This window comes from Egretta garzetta, unplaced genomic scaffold (genome assembly GCF_000687185.1).
Source record: "Egretta garzetta isolate BGI_Z169 unplaced genomic scaffold, ASM68718v1 scaffold828, whole genome shotgun sequence".
NCBI lineage: Eukaryota > Metazoa > Chordata > Aves > Pelecaniformes > Ardeidae > Egretta > Egretta garzetta.
The window spans coordinates 234,934-255,601 of NW_009260636.1; the positions used below are offsets into that span (position 1 = coordinate 234,934).

Below are 20,668 nucleotides of genomic sequence, written 5' to 3' on the forward strand. Positions count from 1 at the left end.
GTATTCATACCGCATAGGGGGAATGCCTAAAAACCAGGGCCCTGTTGCGTTAAGCAGCATGTGCGTATTTTGGATGCCAGCACTGCCCCCCTGAATTTAGAAAATTTCAGAGCTGAATGAGAGATAAGAGGACATGGCTGTAATTAAGAAACGAAGCACGTGGCTGGAGGGTGCTTGGGATCTCCTGCTGGCGCTGCACCTAGCGCTGGCACGCGCCGAGCCAGACGCGGTGTTTGCTATAGAAGCTCTGTTGCGATGCCAACGTGAGTTCCTGTGCCGAAGCTCACAAACTCAAGGCTGGAGCAGCAGCAGATCTTTTGGCGAATTAATGCAGGAGGCTGTAGGAGAGAGCAGCGCTAACGTGCATGTGTGCTTCCTCAGGGTGTTCTACAAGGTGAAGAGCCGCAGTGCTCACATGAAAAGCCACGCGGAGCAGGAAAAGAAGGCGGCCGCACTGAAGCAGCAAGAGAGAGAGGCGGCGGCAGCGGTGGCAGCAGCGGCGGCGGCGGCAGCCCACAGCCAGGCCCAGCAGGAAGAGGACAGCAGCGAGAGCGGGAGCAGCAGCAGTGGAAGCAGCAGTGTGAGCTCGGATGAAGACGGAGAAATATAGCAGCAGACCAGAAGTGGAGGGAGTAGCAAGGCTGGACCCAACCTCCCTTTTCTTGCTTGCACTTTTCTTGCCTGAACCATCAGGTCTCAGTTTCAGTGCTGCCTCGTGCCACATGTTCCGCTTCACCTTGCCAGTACTGACCAAGCCGGAATGGTGGATGAAAAGATTTGTTTCAATACGGATTTTGTTTTTTAAATAAGATTTCTATTCTATTTATAACGATATCTGAGGTACATAATAGAACAATGTCACCTACAGTGGAAGTAAGTTCTCTCTCGGGTCAGTCAGACCTTTCTTTTTGTGCTTGTCAGGAACCATAATAACAGGACTCTTGGATATAAAGGTTTCCAGACCGGGGCAAGAAAGTGATGCTCTGCTCTGAGCTAAGCGTATCCGGTTACTGTGACACTGGTGATTTCTAGATGTTTCCTTTCTCAGCAAGTTCTCCTTCCTGTTACACGTTCCTGCCTTTCTTTCTGAGCATTTGTTCAGGCAGCCAACGAGTTTTGTGGAAAGACAGTGTGCACTTTTGGCCTCTGCCTCACAAAAGTGAAAAGTGTGATGAGCAAGACACTCTTCTTCCTTTTGAGAGAAAGTTTTATTTTTCAAAAGGAAGCCTGAGGTGTTTTCTTTTATGCCGTTAAGAATGCAGCAATGGATATAAAAAAATATCCTGTGGGATTAGAGTAGCCACAGACCTTGTGGGTTGTGTCGTCTTGGAAAACAAAGTAGTCTGCCTTTTGATTAAGTTAATGGGAAGTAGTCTGGGATTCACAAGTGCAATTTGAAATGAAAACTGCTGGGTTTGACTTTGCATAAAAGGGAGCAAATTTGTTTAGTGAAAATGAACCAAGACCTTCTCGCGTGCTGGATTGTGCACGCCTCAGAGATGGGAGGAATGGACTCTCGTCTCCAGCAGTCTCCTTAACTCCCTCTGTGAATGGCTTTTACCTTGCAACAGATCTCTTCCTTCCTTGTGGCAGCCCTCATTTATTCTTTGAAATTGCCCTCATCAGGAGCTTGTACAGTGGGGCCCTAGCTTCCCAAATACTTCCTGTCAGAAAGTAGGTATGTGCAGGAGGAGCTTGTCACTTATTTCCACACTGGTGGCTGGACAGCCCTGCCTGCTGGGTTGTCGTGCTGTGAGCCTTGCTCGTTGCCGAAAGGCTGACTCTTCCTTCAGAACTGATGCGTGCTAATAGCCCAAAAAGTCTAGCCACCACCAAAAGCCTGCTGGTGAAAGAGTTAAGTAGTAGTGAAACGGTCCAGGTGACATAGATGTTAGATTTGCCCAGGGTTGTTCTGTACATCTTTATAGCCTGCATTTATCATTACTTCATAAAGATGTAAAGAATCGGATCACTTCCTTGTGCTTCACGGCCGGTCGGTGCCAGCCCCGTACCCCAGCTGCCCAGCTCCCTCTCTCCAGCCAGGGCTCAGAAGCAGCCAGTGCTGCTCCCCCAGCTTCCTGAGTGCCGGTGCTGTGTTGGATCGCCCGCGCGCCGCTCCGGTGGTGCGGTACCGAAGGAGCCAATTGCCCCAGCATTCCCAAGCGGGCATCCGAGGGGGGTTGCTGTACGAGGGGTGTTGCTGTACGTGAACTACAGAGTGTTCCCGACTGGCTGATGGGTTTTTTTTTTCTTGACCCTTCAAGCTGCTAGATAAATTCCAGGTTAACTATGGCAAGTGGCTCTAACTCCAGCGTGCCAGCTGGCAATCTTTTCCTGCCCTGTGGTTTTATGCAACCGTGATTGCTTCACTCTCCAAGTCTGGGCAGCTGGGTATCGTACTACATTTGCTCTGACGTACGTATGCTCTCTTAACAGCAGAAACAGTTACTACTCTTACAAAATAAGTAGGAGTATCATTAAGGACTGCACTTTTTTCAGTGTTGACACTTTTGCCTTTAAGCATTCAATTTTCTGCCAAGGTTGTATTTTTTATTCCTAACAAAATGAGGTTTCCTCTCAGCATTTGGATGCACGGATGCCCGACATGCATGGGTCTTGCTGAGTAGCGAGGCTGTGGGAGCAGATGGCATGTCGCAAACTGTTAAAATCGTTCAGAAACGGCAAAGGACTAAAAGCTACTAATCTTTAAAAAGAAGCTTAAGCAAATCAGTCTTCATATTTAAGAGTTTCAGTGTTGATTGTTATGTTTTTCCTTTTAGTAAATGGGAGAAAATGCTTGTCTCCCATTACCCTCAGGCCCTTGGAGAGAACAGAGGCTTTAGCACGCTGTGCCAGGACAGACAGTAGGTGAAGCAGCTGGACCACGTGGTCCGCTTGTAGTACCGGGATTAATTCCAGTAAAAGGCAATGATGCAATTAAACATAAAGTTCTGAAGTGTCTTTCTGGGAAGTTGCCAATAGTTTGCAGATCTGGAGAACTGCAGGGCAGGGCAGCAGCTCAGAAACGAGCAGGGCCTGTGAGTATATCTAAAGAGGATTTAAAGTCACGTAGAGGATGTTATACTGCTGTGATGAATGCGTCTGCCTGGAGAACCAGTGTTGCAGCAGCGGAGCGGTGTACAAGTTACTTGACAGGGACTGGGAAGGCCTAGAAATATGTAACAAAGAAATGGAGATAGAGGTGGAACTGGCACACACTGAGGAATAGGGCAGAAGTGAAGAGTTTGGGGGTGGGTTTTTTGGTTTTTGGTTTGTTTGGTTGGTTTTTTTAGTTTGGAGAGATCTGACTAAACTTGAGAACTGAAATAAGGTTTATCAAACTGTCCTGGGAAAATGCTTTCACTGTCCTTTGCTACACTGCAAAATCAATCAGCATGTAATCCCTTAGGAAAAACCGGAGAGACCGTTCGCATTGGGACAAACCAAAGCTCTGCCTAGCTCCAGGTCTTGTTTCCGTTGGCAGTCAGGAGCAGATGCTTGGGGAAAAGCAAGGGATAGCACGGACCAGCAGGTATGGGTGTAGCTAAAGAATAGGATGCTGAACCAGAACGTGGGCGTGCTCTCCGGTAGGGCAGATTTGCAGAGAGGTTTGTATGGAATGTGCTACTCTCCTTATGGGCAGAGCGCCAGGGCATTTCTCTGCCTCTTACTCTTCTGCTCTGCGTATCGCCTGCATTCACTCTAGTGTTTTCAGTGTCTGGAAGTACGACTGGGTGATAACGAGCAAATGTTTAGTCATGGCCCTTGGGAGTTTTCAAGCTTGACGTAGTTTTAGGCACAGCATAGCAAATTCTGGTGACAAACAACTGATCAGATGCAATGAAGTACAAAGATTTAAGGAGCAAATCATGGGATTGCTTTAAGCACCGATTTAATCTTCTTTCAGATATGCTGATGCTTGAATGGATGCATTGTTGTAGTCTTCCAAAGACCAGAGCTTTCACCAATTCTCCTTATTTTAGGAAATTGATATAATTTTTCCCTTTATCAAGGATAAGCCATGGAGGTGCTAAGAACAAATCAGAGATTTTCTTTAATTGCACAAAAAAGGTGTGTGTATTACACCCTGAATCCAGTCCTGGTTGTTTCTCTCCAACACCCTGCTGCAGTAGAAGTAGAGGAGAACAGGAAGGCATGATAGAATCATAGAATGGTTTGGGTTGGAAGGGACCCCTAGAGGTCATGTAGTCCAACCCCCCTGCAGGGAGCAGGGACACCCTTAACCAGATCTGGTTGCTCAGAGCCCCGTCCAACCTGGCCTTGAATGTTTCCAGGGATGGGGGCTCCACTACCTCCCTGGGCAACCTGTTCCAGTGTTTCACCACCCTCATTGTCAAGAATTTCTTCCTTATATCCAGCCTAAACCTACCCTGTTTCAGTTTAAATCCATCACCCCTTGTCCTGACACAGCTGGCCCTACTAAAAAGATTTTCCCCATCTTTCCTATAGGCCCCCTTTAGGTACTGAAAGGCCGCAATCAGGTCTCCCCGCAGCCTTCTCTTCTCCAGGCTGAACAGCCCCAACTCTCTCAGCCTGTCCTCATAGGAGAGGTGCTCCAGCCCCCGGATCATTTTTGTGGCCCTCCTCTGGACCCGCTCCAACACTTCCATGTCCTTCTTGTGCTGAGGGCTCCAGAGCTGGACGCAGTACTCCAGGTGAGGCCTCACCAGAGCAGAGTAGAGGGGCAGAATCACCTCCCTCGACCTGCTGGCCACGCTCCTCCCGATGCAGCCCAGAGTACGGTTGGCCAATACAGTGAGGTCCATCAATGGAAGAAAAACAGGAAAGGGCTTTTTCTGAGGATAACCTCCAACAGCTGTGGGTTAGCATGGCTGACCAAAATCAGATAAAAAATTCCAAGTAAGAGCCATCAAATGGAAACGTTTCTGAGCATGCTCATGTCAGTAGCCACCAGAAGACTTACTTTCTGTCAGGGTAATAAGCAAGTGTCTTGTTTAAAAACAAACAGGAAAAAGCAAATGTGCTGCCCGCTTGCTTACGGTAGCAGTTTGGAATTGATCCTACATCTGAATTGGGTCCTGCCTGCTGGCAACAGTTGGCAGAGAATTGTTTTAATAAAACAAACCAACCAGCCCCCCAGCAACCAGCCCCAGACAACACATTTGAACTGGATTTGTCCAATCTGGAATGAATTCTGTTACTCCTCTTAGTGGGTGAAGAAATTACTTGAGTGGCTCTTTACTGCAGCACAGTGTTAATTTAAGGCTGCGTTACTCAAATTATTATTTTTTTAAAAAAGATTCTTCTCCATGTTCTGTTGTCTGTTTTAAACCCCTATGCTCATTATTTTCCACTGTTTAAAGGCCTATTTACTGATACCCCGTTAGTATAAGGGTATGCTGTTAATTTAGAAAAAAGGCAATATCTGCTCAGTCATTAAGCTGAGGTTGAAAGCGGCGCCTCTTTGCTTCAGCTGGCTTCTCTATGGGAACAGCTACAAGATTTATAGACTGCAATTGATTCACAGACTGCAATTCTGTAAGTGTGTACTGACAGATCTGCCTTCTACAGCGCGAGATCAGGCTTCGGTGGTCATACACCGGCAGTCGGGTGGCTGTATCTCCGAACCATTGCCTGTTTGAGTCTTGGTGCTGGTGTCGGGCATGGTGGAGGTGCGGGGGTGCATCCCGCGTTGCCCTGGTGGCGTGCTTCTGCCTGTCTGCCTGTGTTGTCTGCCCGTTACAGCTAGATTCAGTCTTTCAGGTTTGGGATCTGCATGGGGATAGCATCTCAGTCTTGTAAGCCTCCGTGTGTGTACAATTACTAGATCTATGCATGCACTTGTGATGCATATCTGACATAGCTATAGGTGTTTTGCAGTCTAGCTGCAAAAACAACTCCCCTGCGTTTTAACTTACTTTATGTTTTTCCTCTTACTGATACAAGTAAGGGTATCTGAGAGAACTGGGCTCTGTAAGGTGAAGCCCTGCAGCATTTCAGTCGGCTGTGCAGGGCCTTGGCATTTTGCTAGCTCGGACCAGGTAGGAGTGTAGCTGACGAAAGGCCGGGCGCAGACAGCCATTCTAAAGCTTAAAGGTAACTCATCGATTACTCCCGTACTAGAGACGGCACGTGAAGTCCCAATCAGCTAAAAATACCCGATTTCTCAAATGGAGGCTTTCGGCTGTTTTTATCATTGTGACAAGCTTAGATTAAAATCAGCATTCAAAAAAAATGTTTCCTAAACCACAGAGAGTGAGCTGTCTCACTCTCGGCAATCACACACTTGTTGATTCTCTTTCGGGCAGCGGACTGCGCAGCCCCTGTATAGACATACCCTGTTGTAACCGAAATGGGAGCAGGGAGGGCCGTAGCCAGGGAAGTCTCGTCTGCCTTCACGCAATGGCACTTTCAGTCCAATGATTACCTCTGCCAGAAACCTTATTCTAAACCACATTTTCCCACACAAACTTTCTCCCTCTTTTACCCTCTGACGTATGTCTGAAAGTTCATAAAGCTTTAAAGAGACAGAGGAGCGGCGTCTGCAAATCATGTCTGGTTTTTTTGGGGGGGGGAGTTTCTGTGCAAATTCATCACTTGGGTTCAGCTGCTTTACTCGCCCTCCTTCTCTCCTGTGTCCAATGTTAGGAAGACGTAAACTGGGAATCCCCAGCTGTCTAAGGACTTTTCTTTCCAAGACTAGGATTCCGCTGACAGCTGAGCCTGAAAAAAACCCCTTAACTTCTCCAGATTAGAAGACAACATATATTTTTATAGAAATGTAATTGTATATTTTAAAAAACTGTTTTCTGCAGCTTCTCCACATGTATTTTTTCCCCTTGTAGTTGAGATTTGATATAAACTTTTTTGTGTTTATTCTTTTTATGTTCTGTTTTTAAATTTGTAGTCAAAGCTTCGGTGTACTGTACAGGAGCAGTCAGCCTTTGTAATTACTGTATAAATGCTTTATAATAAAGTATATTACTTTTATTTTAACAAGCGAGCAGACACTTCCTTTTGTGTGTTTGCTGCCTAGGGCACCTTTTAAAAGACTGTTACATGTTAAAAATGTACATATATAAATATATTTACCTGTTGCTGTACAGTTGTGATAGACTGGACTGAATTTATTTTTTGTGTGCTTTTTTATAAAATATTAATACACTAAAGGAAATCTTGCTGATGTGATTGTAATGTACTATGTAACTTATTTACTTAATATCCTCTATATATCTAAAAACCCTTTTATTAAACGAGGTTGAAAAAAGTTTCACAGCTGAGTGTTTTGATGCTGCGAGGGAGCGGCTGGGGGCTTTGGGGTGACAGTGACTGTGATACAGTCGTGCAAAGGAAGCGGTTACGAGTTCTTTCAGTGAAGTCTGTGCTCTCATCATACCCACCTCTGTATTTTCCGCAGCAATTTTCGAGGCTGTTTCTCAATGTCAACTTCTCCCTGAAGCCACCAGCCTGTGATGTGTCTTAAGTCTTCGATCCTGGGTGCAGCTCCAGTTGCTTTACGGAAGTGTTGATGGGGTGTCTGTCCTGCTCCAAGCCCAGCACCTTCCCAGGCAGGCAGTAACAACCTCGAGAGCCTGTTAGGAATTCACAGGGAACAGTTCTAGGTCCACTTCTGGGCTGTAAGGCAGGCCGGCTGGGTTCTGACACTGCCTGAAACAGCGACAGTGGGCAGAGCAAGACCTGCATGGAGTAACTTCCTACCCAAGGGGCCTGTGTCAAATCTGAACGCCTGGGAGGCTGTGGCTGGGACAGAAAGCGGAGACTGAAGCAAAGCTAGAGGTGCTGGAAAGAGAGTGAATATTTTCTCACTGTTTAGTAGTTGAATCTGCTGGTTGGAAAAGCAATGACACCAGCTGTGAATCCCATTGCATCATATTGCTCAATGGTAGAGTTAAAACAGTTTTAGTAAATACTGTCTTAAAGGCACTTGCCTGTTACCCGAATCTAAGGGGTTCTTTGAACACATTTTGTTACTTAGCGCCGATCTTGTTTCCTCTGGCAGTAGCTGGATCTCTTGCTGTGGATTTTAAATATTAATACACTTCCATCCATCTTCAAAGCAAAGGTTCCTTCTGTTTTGGTGGTTAAGTGGTTTTAGTTAACTAGGTGACTGTTTCTCACACTTCTGGGTGTGAAATCTTTAAAAACTGCAAAAGTTTCACTATGTAAAGCAGATGGTAGAAACACACGTCAGTGCCACACTGCCCTCCTGCTGGATTTCTGTTAGAATCGACGGTGGCACACTGGTTTTCTCTTTAGTTGCCAATTCATGCTGACAAATTTTCATTTCAATATTCTTGGTGAAGCTGGCAGGAGAAAGACTCGGCTCAAGAGTTAGAACACTCCTTTTCAGCTCAGTGGCAGGCCCTTGCTTTAACTTCTGCAGGTGTGGCTGTTGATCGCAGTAGCGTTTGGAGCAGTACGCAGTATTTCACTGGGCGGGTGAGGGAGACAGGGACACTGAAGCCTTCACTTCAGACAGCAGACCACGACTTCCTTTAAGGCTGTAAATAAGGCATTTGCCTCCCTCTCAAATCCAGCTTCGGCAAACGTGCTAAAGGCTGACTGCTTTGTACTCAACCTGTGAAGCCGTGCCAACACACTTTGGATAATCAAAAAAGTCACAAGTTTGGGGCCTTTTGGTTTTCATCTTTTTTTTTAATTAGGGGATCCAAGCCCAAGCTTCTGGAAGCTCTTGCAACTACTAAAAGAGACCTTAGAAAGCACTTTAGCGATTAGTAAGCTTTGCATTAGTGGTAGTGTGAGGAATTCTGCAGTAATTCCCTGTCTTTTAAATAGCATTACTGCCATCATTCTAGGATGCTATTCTTGTCTTTCTAGGAGAAAGCTTTTTCTTTATAGCTGAGCTGTTGGAAGTACATTTCAGTGACCCTGTCTATTGAAGGCTAAAGTTTCTAATCGAGAAGTTCATTAACCAGTTAACCTATTGCCCTGGTTTAATGGAACGGATGGTGTATTGCTGTTAACAGAAGTTAAATTCAACAGACTAGCCCTTTTGGTAACTTAGTTGGACTTTTTCCCCACATAGCAGTAGTAGACTTTTCTCTTAGGACCTAAGAACAAAGTCTGACAACCAATGTCTTAAAAGATTGAAAAATATTTATGTATCAGATGACAAAAACCACAATATATCAGCATTTTTAAAGTCTAAGTTATTTGCTCTTCTAAAATATAGAGGCATTAAGGAACAGCACTTTTACATACTATAAATACAGTGCTCCCTGAGCAGCTAGGAAAGTTTAATGAGAACAAAATTTAATTTCTGAATGCTCTCCACAAGCTGAACTATTTCATAACACAACAGCCAAAGACATTTGTATAAAATAACATTATATTATTTTTAAACAGGTTTCACAGAAGAACATTTATAAACATAGGCCTAAATAATTTAAACACAGCAAATGTAAGAGTTTGGTCATGCTACAAAATTACTGTATACAAAAGATAGCCAAAGGGGATGTTAAAAGTGCTCTCTTGCTTGAAGTTTTTTGTAGATGAGTCTACTTCTAGCGTAACCCGAGTAATCTGCTGGTTCTCAGATCTCTTCTCACATTTTTCCAGCAATTCACAATAGAATCACTGCATACACCAGCTCTTCAAAGAGCAGTCAATGCGCTAACGTCAAGTAAAAACCCTAGCTCTTTCCTATCACTAATTTAATTTTAGGATATTTCTCTAAGGAATAAAGTGGCTGCTAATCCTCCATAATTTCACTGGGGAAAGCAGCATTCCACATGGCTTGCGAGCTTTACATGGGTGCTCTTTTCATCCATGAACAATAATGTGCTCACTGCTTTGTTGGATGTGGCGAGATGGGGAGAGCAGAGAGCAGTACAGGAGGACGCCGCCTCTCAGCGTTTCACTCAGCTGCTCCCTACAGGCATGCGGGCTGAGCATCGCTGTTAGCTTATATGTGACATGGTGTAGCACCAGCAATATGCAAATCAGCTGCTTTAATTCTACCACCTGTGTATATTTTCCACCACATCCAGTGCATAATTTTAAAGTGCAAATTTTAAAATTTAGGAAAACTTTACTTATTTTGGAGAAAAAGTTTGAGGGCGTGGGGAGGGGATGTTGGGTGAGATTTGTTCTTGAGAGTACTCATGATCTGTCAGGCAAAGCTGAACCTTCCACCCAGCTTTGACCTGAAGCATCTCCTGACAAACGAGAGCTGCAGTTTATTTTCTTACTGTAGTGTCTCACTAACAGTGGCATACAGTTTTTTATCAGAAGGTTTTAAATTATGTGCTAATTTATCACAGCAGGAAGGCAAAGGAAATCCTGTAAGTGTCCCTGACTGCTGTTACAATTGTGCTGAGCCTGGATGCCCCATTCATCTATAATGCAGTCCCCCCCTTAAAAAAAAAAAAAAAAAAAAAAAAAAAAAGAGAGAGAGAGAATTTGTGCTGTTAATCTGTGAAAAGAGCTGATGAGAGTGGGCCACACAATACCTACAGCTCTACCAACAACTGCAGTAGTTCTTGGACTGATTCCCGTAAACGTAGCCTGTACTTGCAAGCGCCAGGAGCTGCTCTTACCCCTCACATCTTGTCAATGGTGCTGTGTTTCATTCCAATCATCTCCATATAGTCAAAACACTTAAATTCCTATTCTGCTCGCAGAATGTCTCAAAATAGCCAAAGTAGAGCGCTTGCTGTATCCAACACAACCTTCAGAAACGTACAGGCTTAGACCATATTTAAATATTGAAGAAAAACACTCAACCAGCAGGATTACTTGGTATTGGACTGTGTGCTCATTGCTCACTCACTTGCCTATCGCATTTCACGTGAGGCACTAACTTGGCCAAGCCTACCACACTTGTAGATGTTGCCCTAGCAGAGACCAGCTACAGAGGGTCCAACACTTTGCTGCGTGGCCAAGCACTACAACAAGAGCACTGCACGGTCTGTTCTGAAAATGTCGCCAAACACACAGATGAATTCGGCATTTCTGTTTGTTGGTAGTATTCAGGAGTCAAGTTTTGCCCCGCTCAAGCTCTGGCTCACATTAAACACTAACTACAGGCATGACGGGCACAAGCCAATCCCCCATTGCCCCACCAAGGTAGATGGGGTCAGCAGGGGCCTAGTATGCCACAGGCTGTGTACTGCCAAAGCACACCCACTTTGCCAAAAGTGGTTGGCTGCAAGTGAACTGAGCAGCTTAGTTTTAAAAGAAGCCAATATGAAATGGCTGTTGACTACATCCCCACCCTTCCATCATGCTTCTTGGTCAATGGTGCCTTTACTAACGATAAAGCAAGGAGAATAACTCTAAAAGAAATTACATACAACTGTAAAGTTCTCTGTAAGATAACTATCTCGCTGGAGTTAACAAACTGCTTTCTGGTCAAGAGAACAGGTGCCTGGAAATAGTTTGTGCTAGGTGAAGAACGTCCACAGTTTTTGCCATTGCTCTCTTGACCTTATTTTAAGCAATGAATCTAAATCAAACTCAAGCCTTACCAGCAATTGCCAATTTAAGGTGGAATGCTTAAGAATTCCTCTAACAATCCTAGAATAACTAGCAATATATTGAAACTAAGCTGTGATTGTCTTGTAATCTTCTACTTCACACTGTTCACCTAGAAATTGGTTAGAGAGAGAATTATCTTCTACTACAAATATACCTGGAGTCGAGATCAATCCGACTGTTGTCTGGGCCGATTCAAGCTTTTTATCTCTGACCATAACTTGCAAGATTTCAACTCCTGCCACACCTTCACAAACAAAATAATTGAGAGTGGCGTTCTGTCTCCATCCCTTCTATGCCAGGCTGGAACCCGCAGGTACACTTGTCACTATTACACTTGTCACTATTTTAATTTAAACAAAGACAGTGCCATGAATTAGAAGAAAAGCTTACAAACAAAACAAAACGAAAAAACCAAGCTGCAGAAAAAAAACCCTACTATGGTGACTTGATCTATTTGCTAAAGAAAAGAAGAAAAATAACCCCCACTATTGGCATCCAACAGTGCAGTCAGGTACATCTTCATCATTGCTTAATGCTTTTCATTAAAAATAGTTACCTGTCACATAAGGGGGCTTCACTAAAACTGGTTACCCCGCAATATAGCACATTTAGTATGTCTTCAATGCTTTTTTTCCCAAATGCTCACTTTCCATCTCGTCTCACCTTCTCCACTAACTACATCCACTTTCTCTCACTGCTTACATCTGTGCTTTCATAAAAAAAAAAAAAAAACAAAAAACTATCCCCAAACCAAAAATTTTCTGACCTCAAACCCAGGTCTTTTGTTCACTGTTTGTTTCTGTATTAGTATCAGCCGCCTTAGTTACAGGAAAATTCCAGAGCTGAGAAAGGTTATGTCCACCAGTGACCCAAACCAACATGAGGAACCAGCTGTAGGCTAACAGACCACATAATTCCAATCGAAAGTAATTTCCTACTAAGAGACAAAAGAAAAGCTAACAGATATTTTAGTCTCACTGAAACCATGCAAAGAATTCCCATTGCCTCTTTAAAATAAATAAATATATAAGTTATACATGGCCTTCAAAGCAATGCAGTTGAGTTCCAATGCGAGAAGCCCAATTCAAAACGTAAGGCCAGTAACAAGTGCTCATCAGGCCAATACCTTTTCTGTGCATAGGTCCACAACAACTGGGCCTGTTTGACATAACAGTTAAGGGGATGAAAAGGAAAACCCGCATATTTAAAATAGAGGGATTCCCATGACAAAATTAAACACAGCAAAGCCTGTAACATGTCTCTAAACCACAACATTGTTCTTTTGGCCTTAGTGTTTTCAATGATAATATTGGCCAGCTGCACCTAACAACTAAAATGGTTCTATTGTAACCCAAGAGTGAATAACAAGCACCGCTAATCCGGGATTAAAAATAGCTATGTATTAGTTTAGGTAAAGATCTCTCGCTAGCCAAACAGCAGATAAACTCAGCTCCACTGGTCTCTACAGAAGGTGTCATAAGCTTGACAAAATTGTTGTGCCTAAATTTTGGTAACTGACTCTTTGGGTGACAGACTGTGGAGATAAGCTGGTCTTGTAAAAATTGCCCAAAGATTTTCTTCATAACAAACATTTATATAAAAGTTCTATGTGCCGAGCTATCTGGAGTTATTTAAATACCCAACAAGAAAGTGTCATCAGTTTGCTCCTTCTTCATCTTCTTCTTCTTTAATAACTAAGAACAAATAGATGATGCAGAGAAAGATACAGTTAATGCTGATACACCTGAAAGCTAATCTGGACTGTCAGAAAGAGTCAGACTGGCAGAACAAGGAAAGTTGTATTTCCTGCCACTGTTTCTAACTGTCATGAATCTGAACTGCCCTTAACTAGAAAAGCCTTCAACTGATGAGATCTTCTGTTGCATGTTTTTCCAACTTCTTGGGTAACAGGGAATAAAAAAGGTACTAAAGCAGGACCTGCAAAGATCAGCCTAACTTGGTCACTGGGAGATGTGCCATGGCGGTTCAACTAACAACCAACCAGCACATCACCCTTCTCTTGTTGGGCCCCTACTTTGTGCTGCCGTTTCCACGACATATATACCAAGTCAGTAGAGGATACCTCCTCAATGATACCCAACTAGGATGTCCAGGCTACAAAATACAATTATATTAATGTGGATCCAAGAAGCAATACGGTCACATCTCTTTGATGTCATGGAATAAAGCTGCATTGCACAGTAGAGTAATTGTCTATACCCATCTCTTGGGTACTTGGAAAAAAAAAAATTACTTCTTAACTGCCATGATGAGCAAGGGCAGACTGTAGCAGTCTGCAGGGCTCACACCGCCTCATAGCAATGCGTTCATGAATTTAAAATAAGCTGAAATGCCAGTAGCCCCCAAAAGATTTATCAATTTATAAATTTTCCTCACAGTAGCAAAACTCAGTAGTACAGGTAAGCTCACAGCATGCTGAAATAGCACAATTAAATACATGCCTGAATAACTAGTACAGCAACAGCAGGGTTGTGAAGGTGTATGTTCGTTCATCTCCACTATCACCTAGGTAATGGGAACTGGGTCATACCAATGCTTTGCTCAGCTTGAGGCAGAAACTGGAACTATGGTGAGGCTTTGTGGTGAGAGCCCTTTGCTTACTGTACGACTGGGGAGCTGCATTTCTTTTTTCACAGGTAGGAAATGGAGAATAAAACCACCAGAGCCTGGTTTCTGTTGTGCCTTAGGCACCAAACTGCTGAGCAGGGTTCCTGGCACAGGAACTAACAGAAAGGAGACACCTACATGCTGAAAGAGACCTTCAGTGCTTATTTTTGTCCAGAAGATCTTCAACCATTTCAATAATTTTGAGGTCCCTATTATTAGTCCTCTCCCATATAGTACATAAGCATAATAGGATCCTGGGACAGTGTAACAGCAAGAATCTTATGGCCAGTTGCAACATTTCTGACTTCTTTTTTGCTCAACATTCTAGGTTTTTGTTGTTTCCATTCTTAAATACCATCCTCTCTTTCTACATCGCATAGGAAATGTACCTGCCTAATTCAGAGCTGTCCATTGCTCCCAGTCTTTGCCCATACAGATACTTACCCTATTCCGTTTTTTGTTTCACTCTCAAAATGTTTTCTGCTATAACAGCAAATGGCCTACTGCAGGCCATCCTTCATAGCAGTACACTTCTCTCATCAGGCTTCCATTTCCCAAGAATTCTTACTATTTCAGTTGCTCTGGCTTTGATTGCCCACCCAATGCTCCCCATGCTGATGCTGTCCTCTTGTCTCCATCCCTACACTCGTACCTTCCCTGCTGCTACTCTGACTTTTTATTAGTGTTACTAGTCCTGCTCTCCTCTTCGTTGCTTTAGTAAACAGCAGGTACCAGCAAACAGCTTACATCTCCATTAACAGAAATTTAACATCTTGAAAAAAAGATTTTAAAATTACCTCACTTTTAGTCACTAATGAGGACACGCATTAATATATTTTCACATCAGTGGCAAAAAGGAGAGGAGAGCACAAACTGAGGCTTAGTGTGGTGACAAGAGGGGGATGTTCAGGCATATAGGAAACTTGCACGAAGTTTTGAAAACTTGCCCCTGCACCAGAAGCAAACCAGAACATATCCCTGTCTATCCCTATTCCCCCATGTCACCCTCTTTTGTTGGGGAAAACTGTAAATCAAATTTACTATGAAAACTGTAATTCAACGTGGCAGATGAAAGCCTTGCTAACTTATTTAATGCTAAATATTTAACTATATGGTTACACAAGTCAATGTGTGAACTCCACAAGAGAGCTTCAAACCAGTATGTTTCAGTTCCCTATTAGTTATGCACTAAAACTATTTGACTGGATCACTTCAAGAGTACAGCCCAACTGTGGGCCAGAAGACCACTTGGACTCCAAAATCCATCAAACACTTTCAGAAGATCCTGCAGCCAGGGCTGAAAAAATCAGCTGCCAGAAGTTACCCTACTTCTGAATAACTCCAAAGAGAGGAGGGAGAAATATTACATGGGCACACAGATGAATTTCTGAGCTTATGATTCACTTCCCCATGGCTGTCTTAATATAAAGTTGCTAACTCACACCAATTGCCACATGCCTCAAACTCACCATCCAACTTTTTCAGCTTGGGTACTCGTTTGGTGGCTTCTTCGATCCAATTGTTCTTCTGATCAGAGGCGTATTTCTCTTGTAGTGGATTGCCTACAAACACCAGATCCTCTAGTAATGGCAGCTCTGCCAGTCTCACAAACTCTGCTGCAACCAACAAAGGTGAAAACACCAACCAGATTGTGGAACATGGAAAGTACATCTGCACCAAACCTTCCTTTCAAACTCAGTGCAAACATAAATAGCATGGGATACAACAGGATAGGGACTGTTTGGGCTCAAACTGGTATCAGGTTAAAGAATTGGTATGCATTTTAAAAGAAGTCCGAGAAAGATGATTCAAAGAACAAATTCAGTTGGGCTTAGAAGTTAAATTCAACATTCTAACTATTTTTACTCTCTTGCATGAGTGGATATTTAGGGATTCTGCATAGGTCTGCAGGTTTATCAGTGAGACTTAAAGCCCTGTAACATACAGAACTATTTTTTACTTGGTGACTTAACTCATGCATTCACCATACTGCAGGAGACGTTAGAGAATAGAGAGGCATGGCTTACCCCAGTCTTTCACCAAATTATTTGACATATAAAGAACCTTCAGCTTCTTCATTACACGGATACCCCTCAGTTTCTCAATAAAGTTGTACGAGATCCACAGCTCCTCTAAAGTATCTGCAACTGCCTCCTGGAAAATGACAGGACTACTCAGGTAAGCAGAAGTATATCTTCCTTATTCTTCAGATTCTCTCTTCACCCCCTACAGGTCACCTCACGTGAGAAAATACTAAGGAGTATTGGTCCTCATTTCCTTTTAAGCAGGTCCCTAATTACGCATGGTAAGTACTCATGGGAATTAAGAGCAAAGGATCTGAAATATATTTAGGAGGACAGCAATCACAATATTAGAGTAAGACAAGGAATAGCTGGCTGGAGTAGTTGTTCTTAAGGCATAGCAGCAGAGGAGACAGATTTGACTGCTTGTGCACTGCAAGTATACATGAAGTGAATGCAATTCAACAACTACTTTAGAGAGTGTTTTATACAGTATGTAGTAAATTAGCCCTGACGAATCTCCAAACATGAAGACTGTTTAAACAAGAACAACAACAAAAAAAAGAGAAAGACTATCTGAAAATTCAGAAGCAATGTGAACAGATCGTAGTGAAAGGAGAAAAAAATAGCTAGGTAATAACATAAATTGAGCGAAGACTTTTATGAACATAGGGAAGTTATCCTACATTCTAGATAGCACTCCATTTTGTTAGCAAAAAATTGATACTAAGAAGCACATACCAATCCATTCAAGTTCTTTATGTTATTTCTTCCCAAAGACAGAATCCTTAAATTTTCTGTAATAGATAAAAGAAAATTTCTTGTTAATAAATGTTTGGGTTTTTTTTAAAATATAAGAAGATGCTGCAAGTCAGGTAAAACACCATATTCTACTTACAAATAAACTGCACTCTGAACAGGCCGCCTTAATGAAGAATGACGTAACAAAACCAAAACCTCCTGACCTACACAGATCATCAGGAATGGATACATTGGACAGCTCAGAAACATGATCAGAAATGCAAAGCTGCTCATGTGTAGGTTACCTAGCTGAAATTCAATCCAGATAAATACCAAATAAAAATTATTATTTCACCTTGCACCTGAACTCTAGTTTTGCTGGATTTGATCTTACATAGTTCATACCCCTTCTTCTCCAATCTTATTTTAAGGCAGCAGATTTGATTTCTAGAATAGATGCAGCTTATAAAGCTGTCTCACAGAAGTCTGATGAGAGACATTTCAACTTATTCTAGGACCCAGACAAAACTCCTTACCAAGTGAGCTGTTCTTGCTGGGGTTTAGTCTAATACTAGTGTAACTCAAAGCTATCACAAAATAGCAGTCTTTTTGTGTAACTCATTTTCATTTTTTCACACAAGCTTTCTTGCAGGTGTAAACAAGCAAACTGAGTTGCAACACGTAGCTGGGTTAACTTTGGATCTATACCTTTCATGAATGTTTTAACACTTCTTAACTGTATTAAGGATGAAATACTTAATGATCTTGTTTTGCTCTTGTATGCATAATGATTGAAAATACATGGTACAATAATTAATGGCAAGACCAATGACAGTTCCAGCCAAGAAGCAAGAGATACTCCACAGACAGCACACACGGTGCCCAGAGATTGCTACGGATGAAGATTCAAGGCTGATGTAGAATAGATACTTGTATGTTCTGTCTCAAGAAATGCAGGGATGAAGCCACACCTGATAAAAGCACACCTTGCAAATATTCTGAAACAGGAAGATTAGTTTTCATTGAAAAGTTGAGGTACAACAAGAATTCTTTTTCTTTTTAAACACAACAGCTTAATACACGACCATGCCCCAAAAATGAAGAAGCTTAATCAGTAAGTCTAAAGCCTACTACAGCTAATATTCTCCAGAATATGGCTAAGGATCCCCATCCCCAGGGGAGAGCGCTGGGAGATGGCCTTTTGGTCTAGCCAGCTCTTCTGTCTGTAACTCACATTTGTAAATTATAAGTTTGCACCATCTTCTGAAATTTGTAAGAAATTAAAGGATGCTTACAAATACAAAAATGACAGATTGCTTAAAAACCCATGCCTTAAAATTGTTTCTAACTGCTGTTACTGGTTTTTTTATTACTCTTGTTCTGAGGTAGTCTGTATTTTAAAGGAAGAAAGATCTCCCTCATGGAACACATACACTCTCTAAAACACAAAACCAACACTTGTGCTGTCATTTAAAACATCTTCCTCACATGTACAGATACAGGGGTGTGATCCTTTACACAGCATTATCTACTTGACATAACTACAGTATCTGATATATACATTAATACTAATCTTTTCCGTCTAAAAAGAGTGTAGATGCTTGAAAAGATTTCTCAGCATCCTCTCTGCAATAAGCAAAACTGTAATAATTACTGGCTTGTTTTTTACAGCTATAAGCACTGCTTTCTCTCGCTTTCACAGAAGCCAACAGAGATGGTGAGTTCCTCATATTCCATACCTTTAGGAGATAGATCATGCAGTTCTAGTTTGTCTGGCTTTAGGATGAAAAATTTGGTACAGACTGGGTGATTCTACATTTTATTAGTATATTTAAGATGCCTTGAAGGCTTTTAATGTTTTATCACACTAAAATATTTCATTGGTTTCATACATAATTGCTTTATTTTTTGCTCATGATAAAGTTACTCAAATTGAAACACTACAATACAGTTATTTAGAAAGACTACTGGAATATTTTTTCCCCGATTAGTATTGGCAAATTTGTTGAAGTTTGAGCATATTATGAAAATGAGTAAGTTCACCAAGCTCCTTGACAAGCCCCATTGGTGCGTAGCTGGAAAGGATGGGATTCCAGGTTCCTTGTCTGTCCAGCTAGCAATTTGATGGGGACAGAAAAGCCTGGAAGCTCCAGCCCAAAACCTGCAGCTCTTTGCTGGCCTCATGCCACAGAGTCAAAGTCTTGAGGACAGACCATTAAGACTTCTGTCCTAAAGTCAGTAAGCCAGTAAGTTTCAAGGTGTCATGGACATGCCCCTTTCAAGGAAGAACAAAATCAAACCAAGTATATCCAAATCCTCTGCGAAGTGGAACGGTATTTTTCCATCCAGATCTACAACACTCAAATCTCACTCCAACCAATACCACAATTACACAGCTGCTGAGCTGCAGACTGTCGCCATCACAAGCATGGAAATTGGCCATTAAATCATTCTAGAACTGCTTAGGTTTTGAATATCACAACTCAGGCCCACTGGAAGTTACAAAGTTGCCTTCTGAATGGATTTTTTCTTGAACTTGCACAGTGAGACTACTGCCACAGCTAATGCACAGGGATACGTGCTTTAATACACTATTATTGCTAAACGCGCATTCTCCGCTAAGAGAGATTTTTCTGCTAATTTTAAAGGTCACTTGTAATTTTTGAAGATGAAGGAATGAAAAAGGATAAGAAAAGGTATAAAGCTGGAGATGCATAACGAATTATGGGGTATATCATATCCAAGCAACTAGAAAACAAACATAATCAATCACTGGCTTGTCACTTACTTAGGCTGTTCAAGTTGGCGATTCTTTCAATGCAGTTTGTAGACAGCGATAGTTTCCTTTAAAAGCAAGAATAATCAATGCACAACATACAAGGGTTCACTATATCAGAAAAGTTCAATGTCCAAAGACCACTGCATTAGAAATAAATGTCTGTTCTTCTCTCACTAGATGGTAAACTATCTGCATGTGTAAACAGACTCAAAATATCCTCAAACCGTCAAGACTTCTGCAACCTTATTTATTTTCTGGTAAAGTAGAAGTTAGTTACACAACATATTGGATTATCTTTTTTATGCCTAGCCTTAACAAATGCATGGACATTTATTTTTTAAATGGCTCTAATTTCTTTCTGAAAGTCCTGTTTAGGTCTTTTTTTTTTTTTTTTTTTTCATAAATTTTGGAATGGATCATAAATGTGCCAGTTAGCTGATAGACTCCAAACATGGACCTGTAATGATATACCAATAAGCAATTTACCAACAAATATCAATACAGAACCTACCCTAACATCCTCTCTGTTAGGTGACAGGGATCTTAGAATTAAAAAGTGGAACTTTGTGTGGAAAGACAAGCTTAGCTGAGAAAAAGAGAAAGCTGCTGCTTTGAAGGCCACGCTTAGACATAGTAAATACATATTTGCCAGGTGGACAGCAAAATACCTGAAAACTAATAAAAAGTGAAGAGAATGTTTGGTTTCCATTTTGTTTTTAACTGAACTTACTCGCAGTTAACAAGCGTGGAGAGAGATTCATCCATCCTCTCTACAGGAGGAATCTGACCGTACAGTTTCACCTCCTTTGCCTCCGAAGCCTTCTGACCATTTTTTTCTTCCTAAAGAAAAGAGAAGGTGAAGAAGATATTCACTGCTACATGCAATTACTAAAAATTACTATACTAAAAAATTACTATAGAAGTAATTACTATAGAAGTAATTTCAATACACTACTAAAAGATATTACTGAAAAGAGAAAGCATTTTGAATACTGTT

The 20,668-nt window shown here is 42.0% G+C and overlaps 2 protein-coding genes across 4 annotated transcripts in view; one reads left to right on the top strand and one right to left on the bottom strand.

Moving 5' to 3' along the window:
* The window catches only part of MIDEAS (mitotic deacetylase associated SANT domain protein), a 28,979-nt gene extending 24,802 nt beyond the window's left edge, over positions 1-4,177 (top strand). The window contains exon 13 of the mRNA XM_009645541.2: positions 382-4,177. Coding sequence (XP_009643836.1) covers positions 382-610 — 229 coding nt within the window. The 3' untranslated portion in view covers positions 611-4,177. The remainder of the gene's footprint in view (positions 1-381) is intronic.
* Positions 4,178-15,308: 11,131 nt separating this feature from the next.
* DNAL1 (dynein axonemal light chain 1) overlaps positions 15,309-20,668 on the bottom strand; it is a 22,561-nt gene continuing 17,201 nt past the window's right edge. For all 3 annotated transcript variants that reach the window (XM_035900967.1, XM_035900968.1, XM_035900966.1), the window contains exons 5-9: positions 20,402-20,511; positions 19,681-19,736; positions 16,893-16,948; positions 16,158-16,284; positions 15,309-15,746 (exon numbers count right to left, since the gene is read on the bottom strand). In XM_035900967.1, coding sequence (XP_035756860.1) covers positions 15,550-15,746; positions 16,158-16,284; positions 16,893-16,948; positions 19,681-19,736; positions 20,402-20,511 — 546 coding nt within the window. In that variant the 3' untranslated portion in view covers positions 15,309-15,549. The remainder of the gene's footprint in view (positions 15,747-16,157; positions 16,285-16,892; positions 16,949-19,680; positions 19,737-20,401; positions 20,512-20,668) is intronic.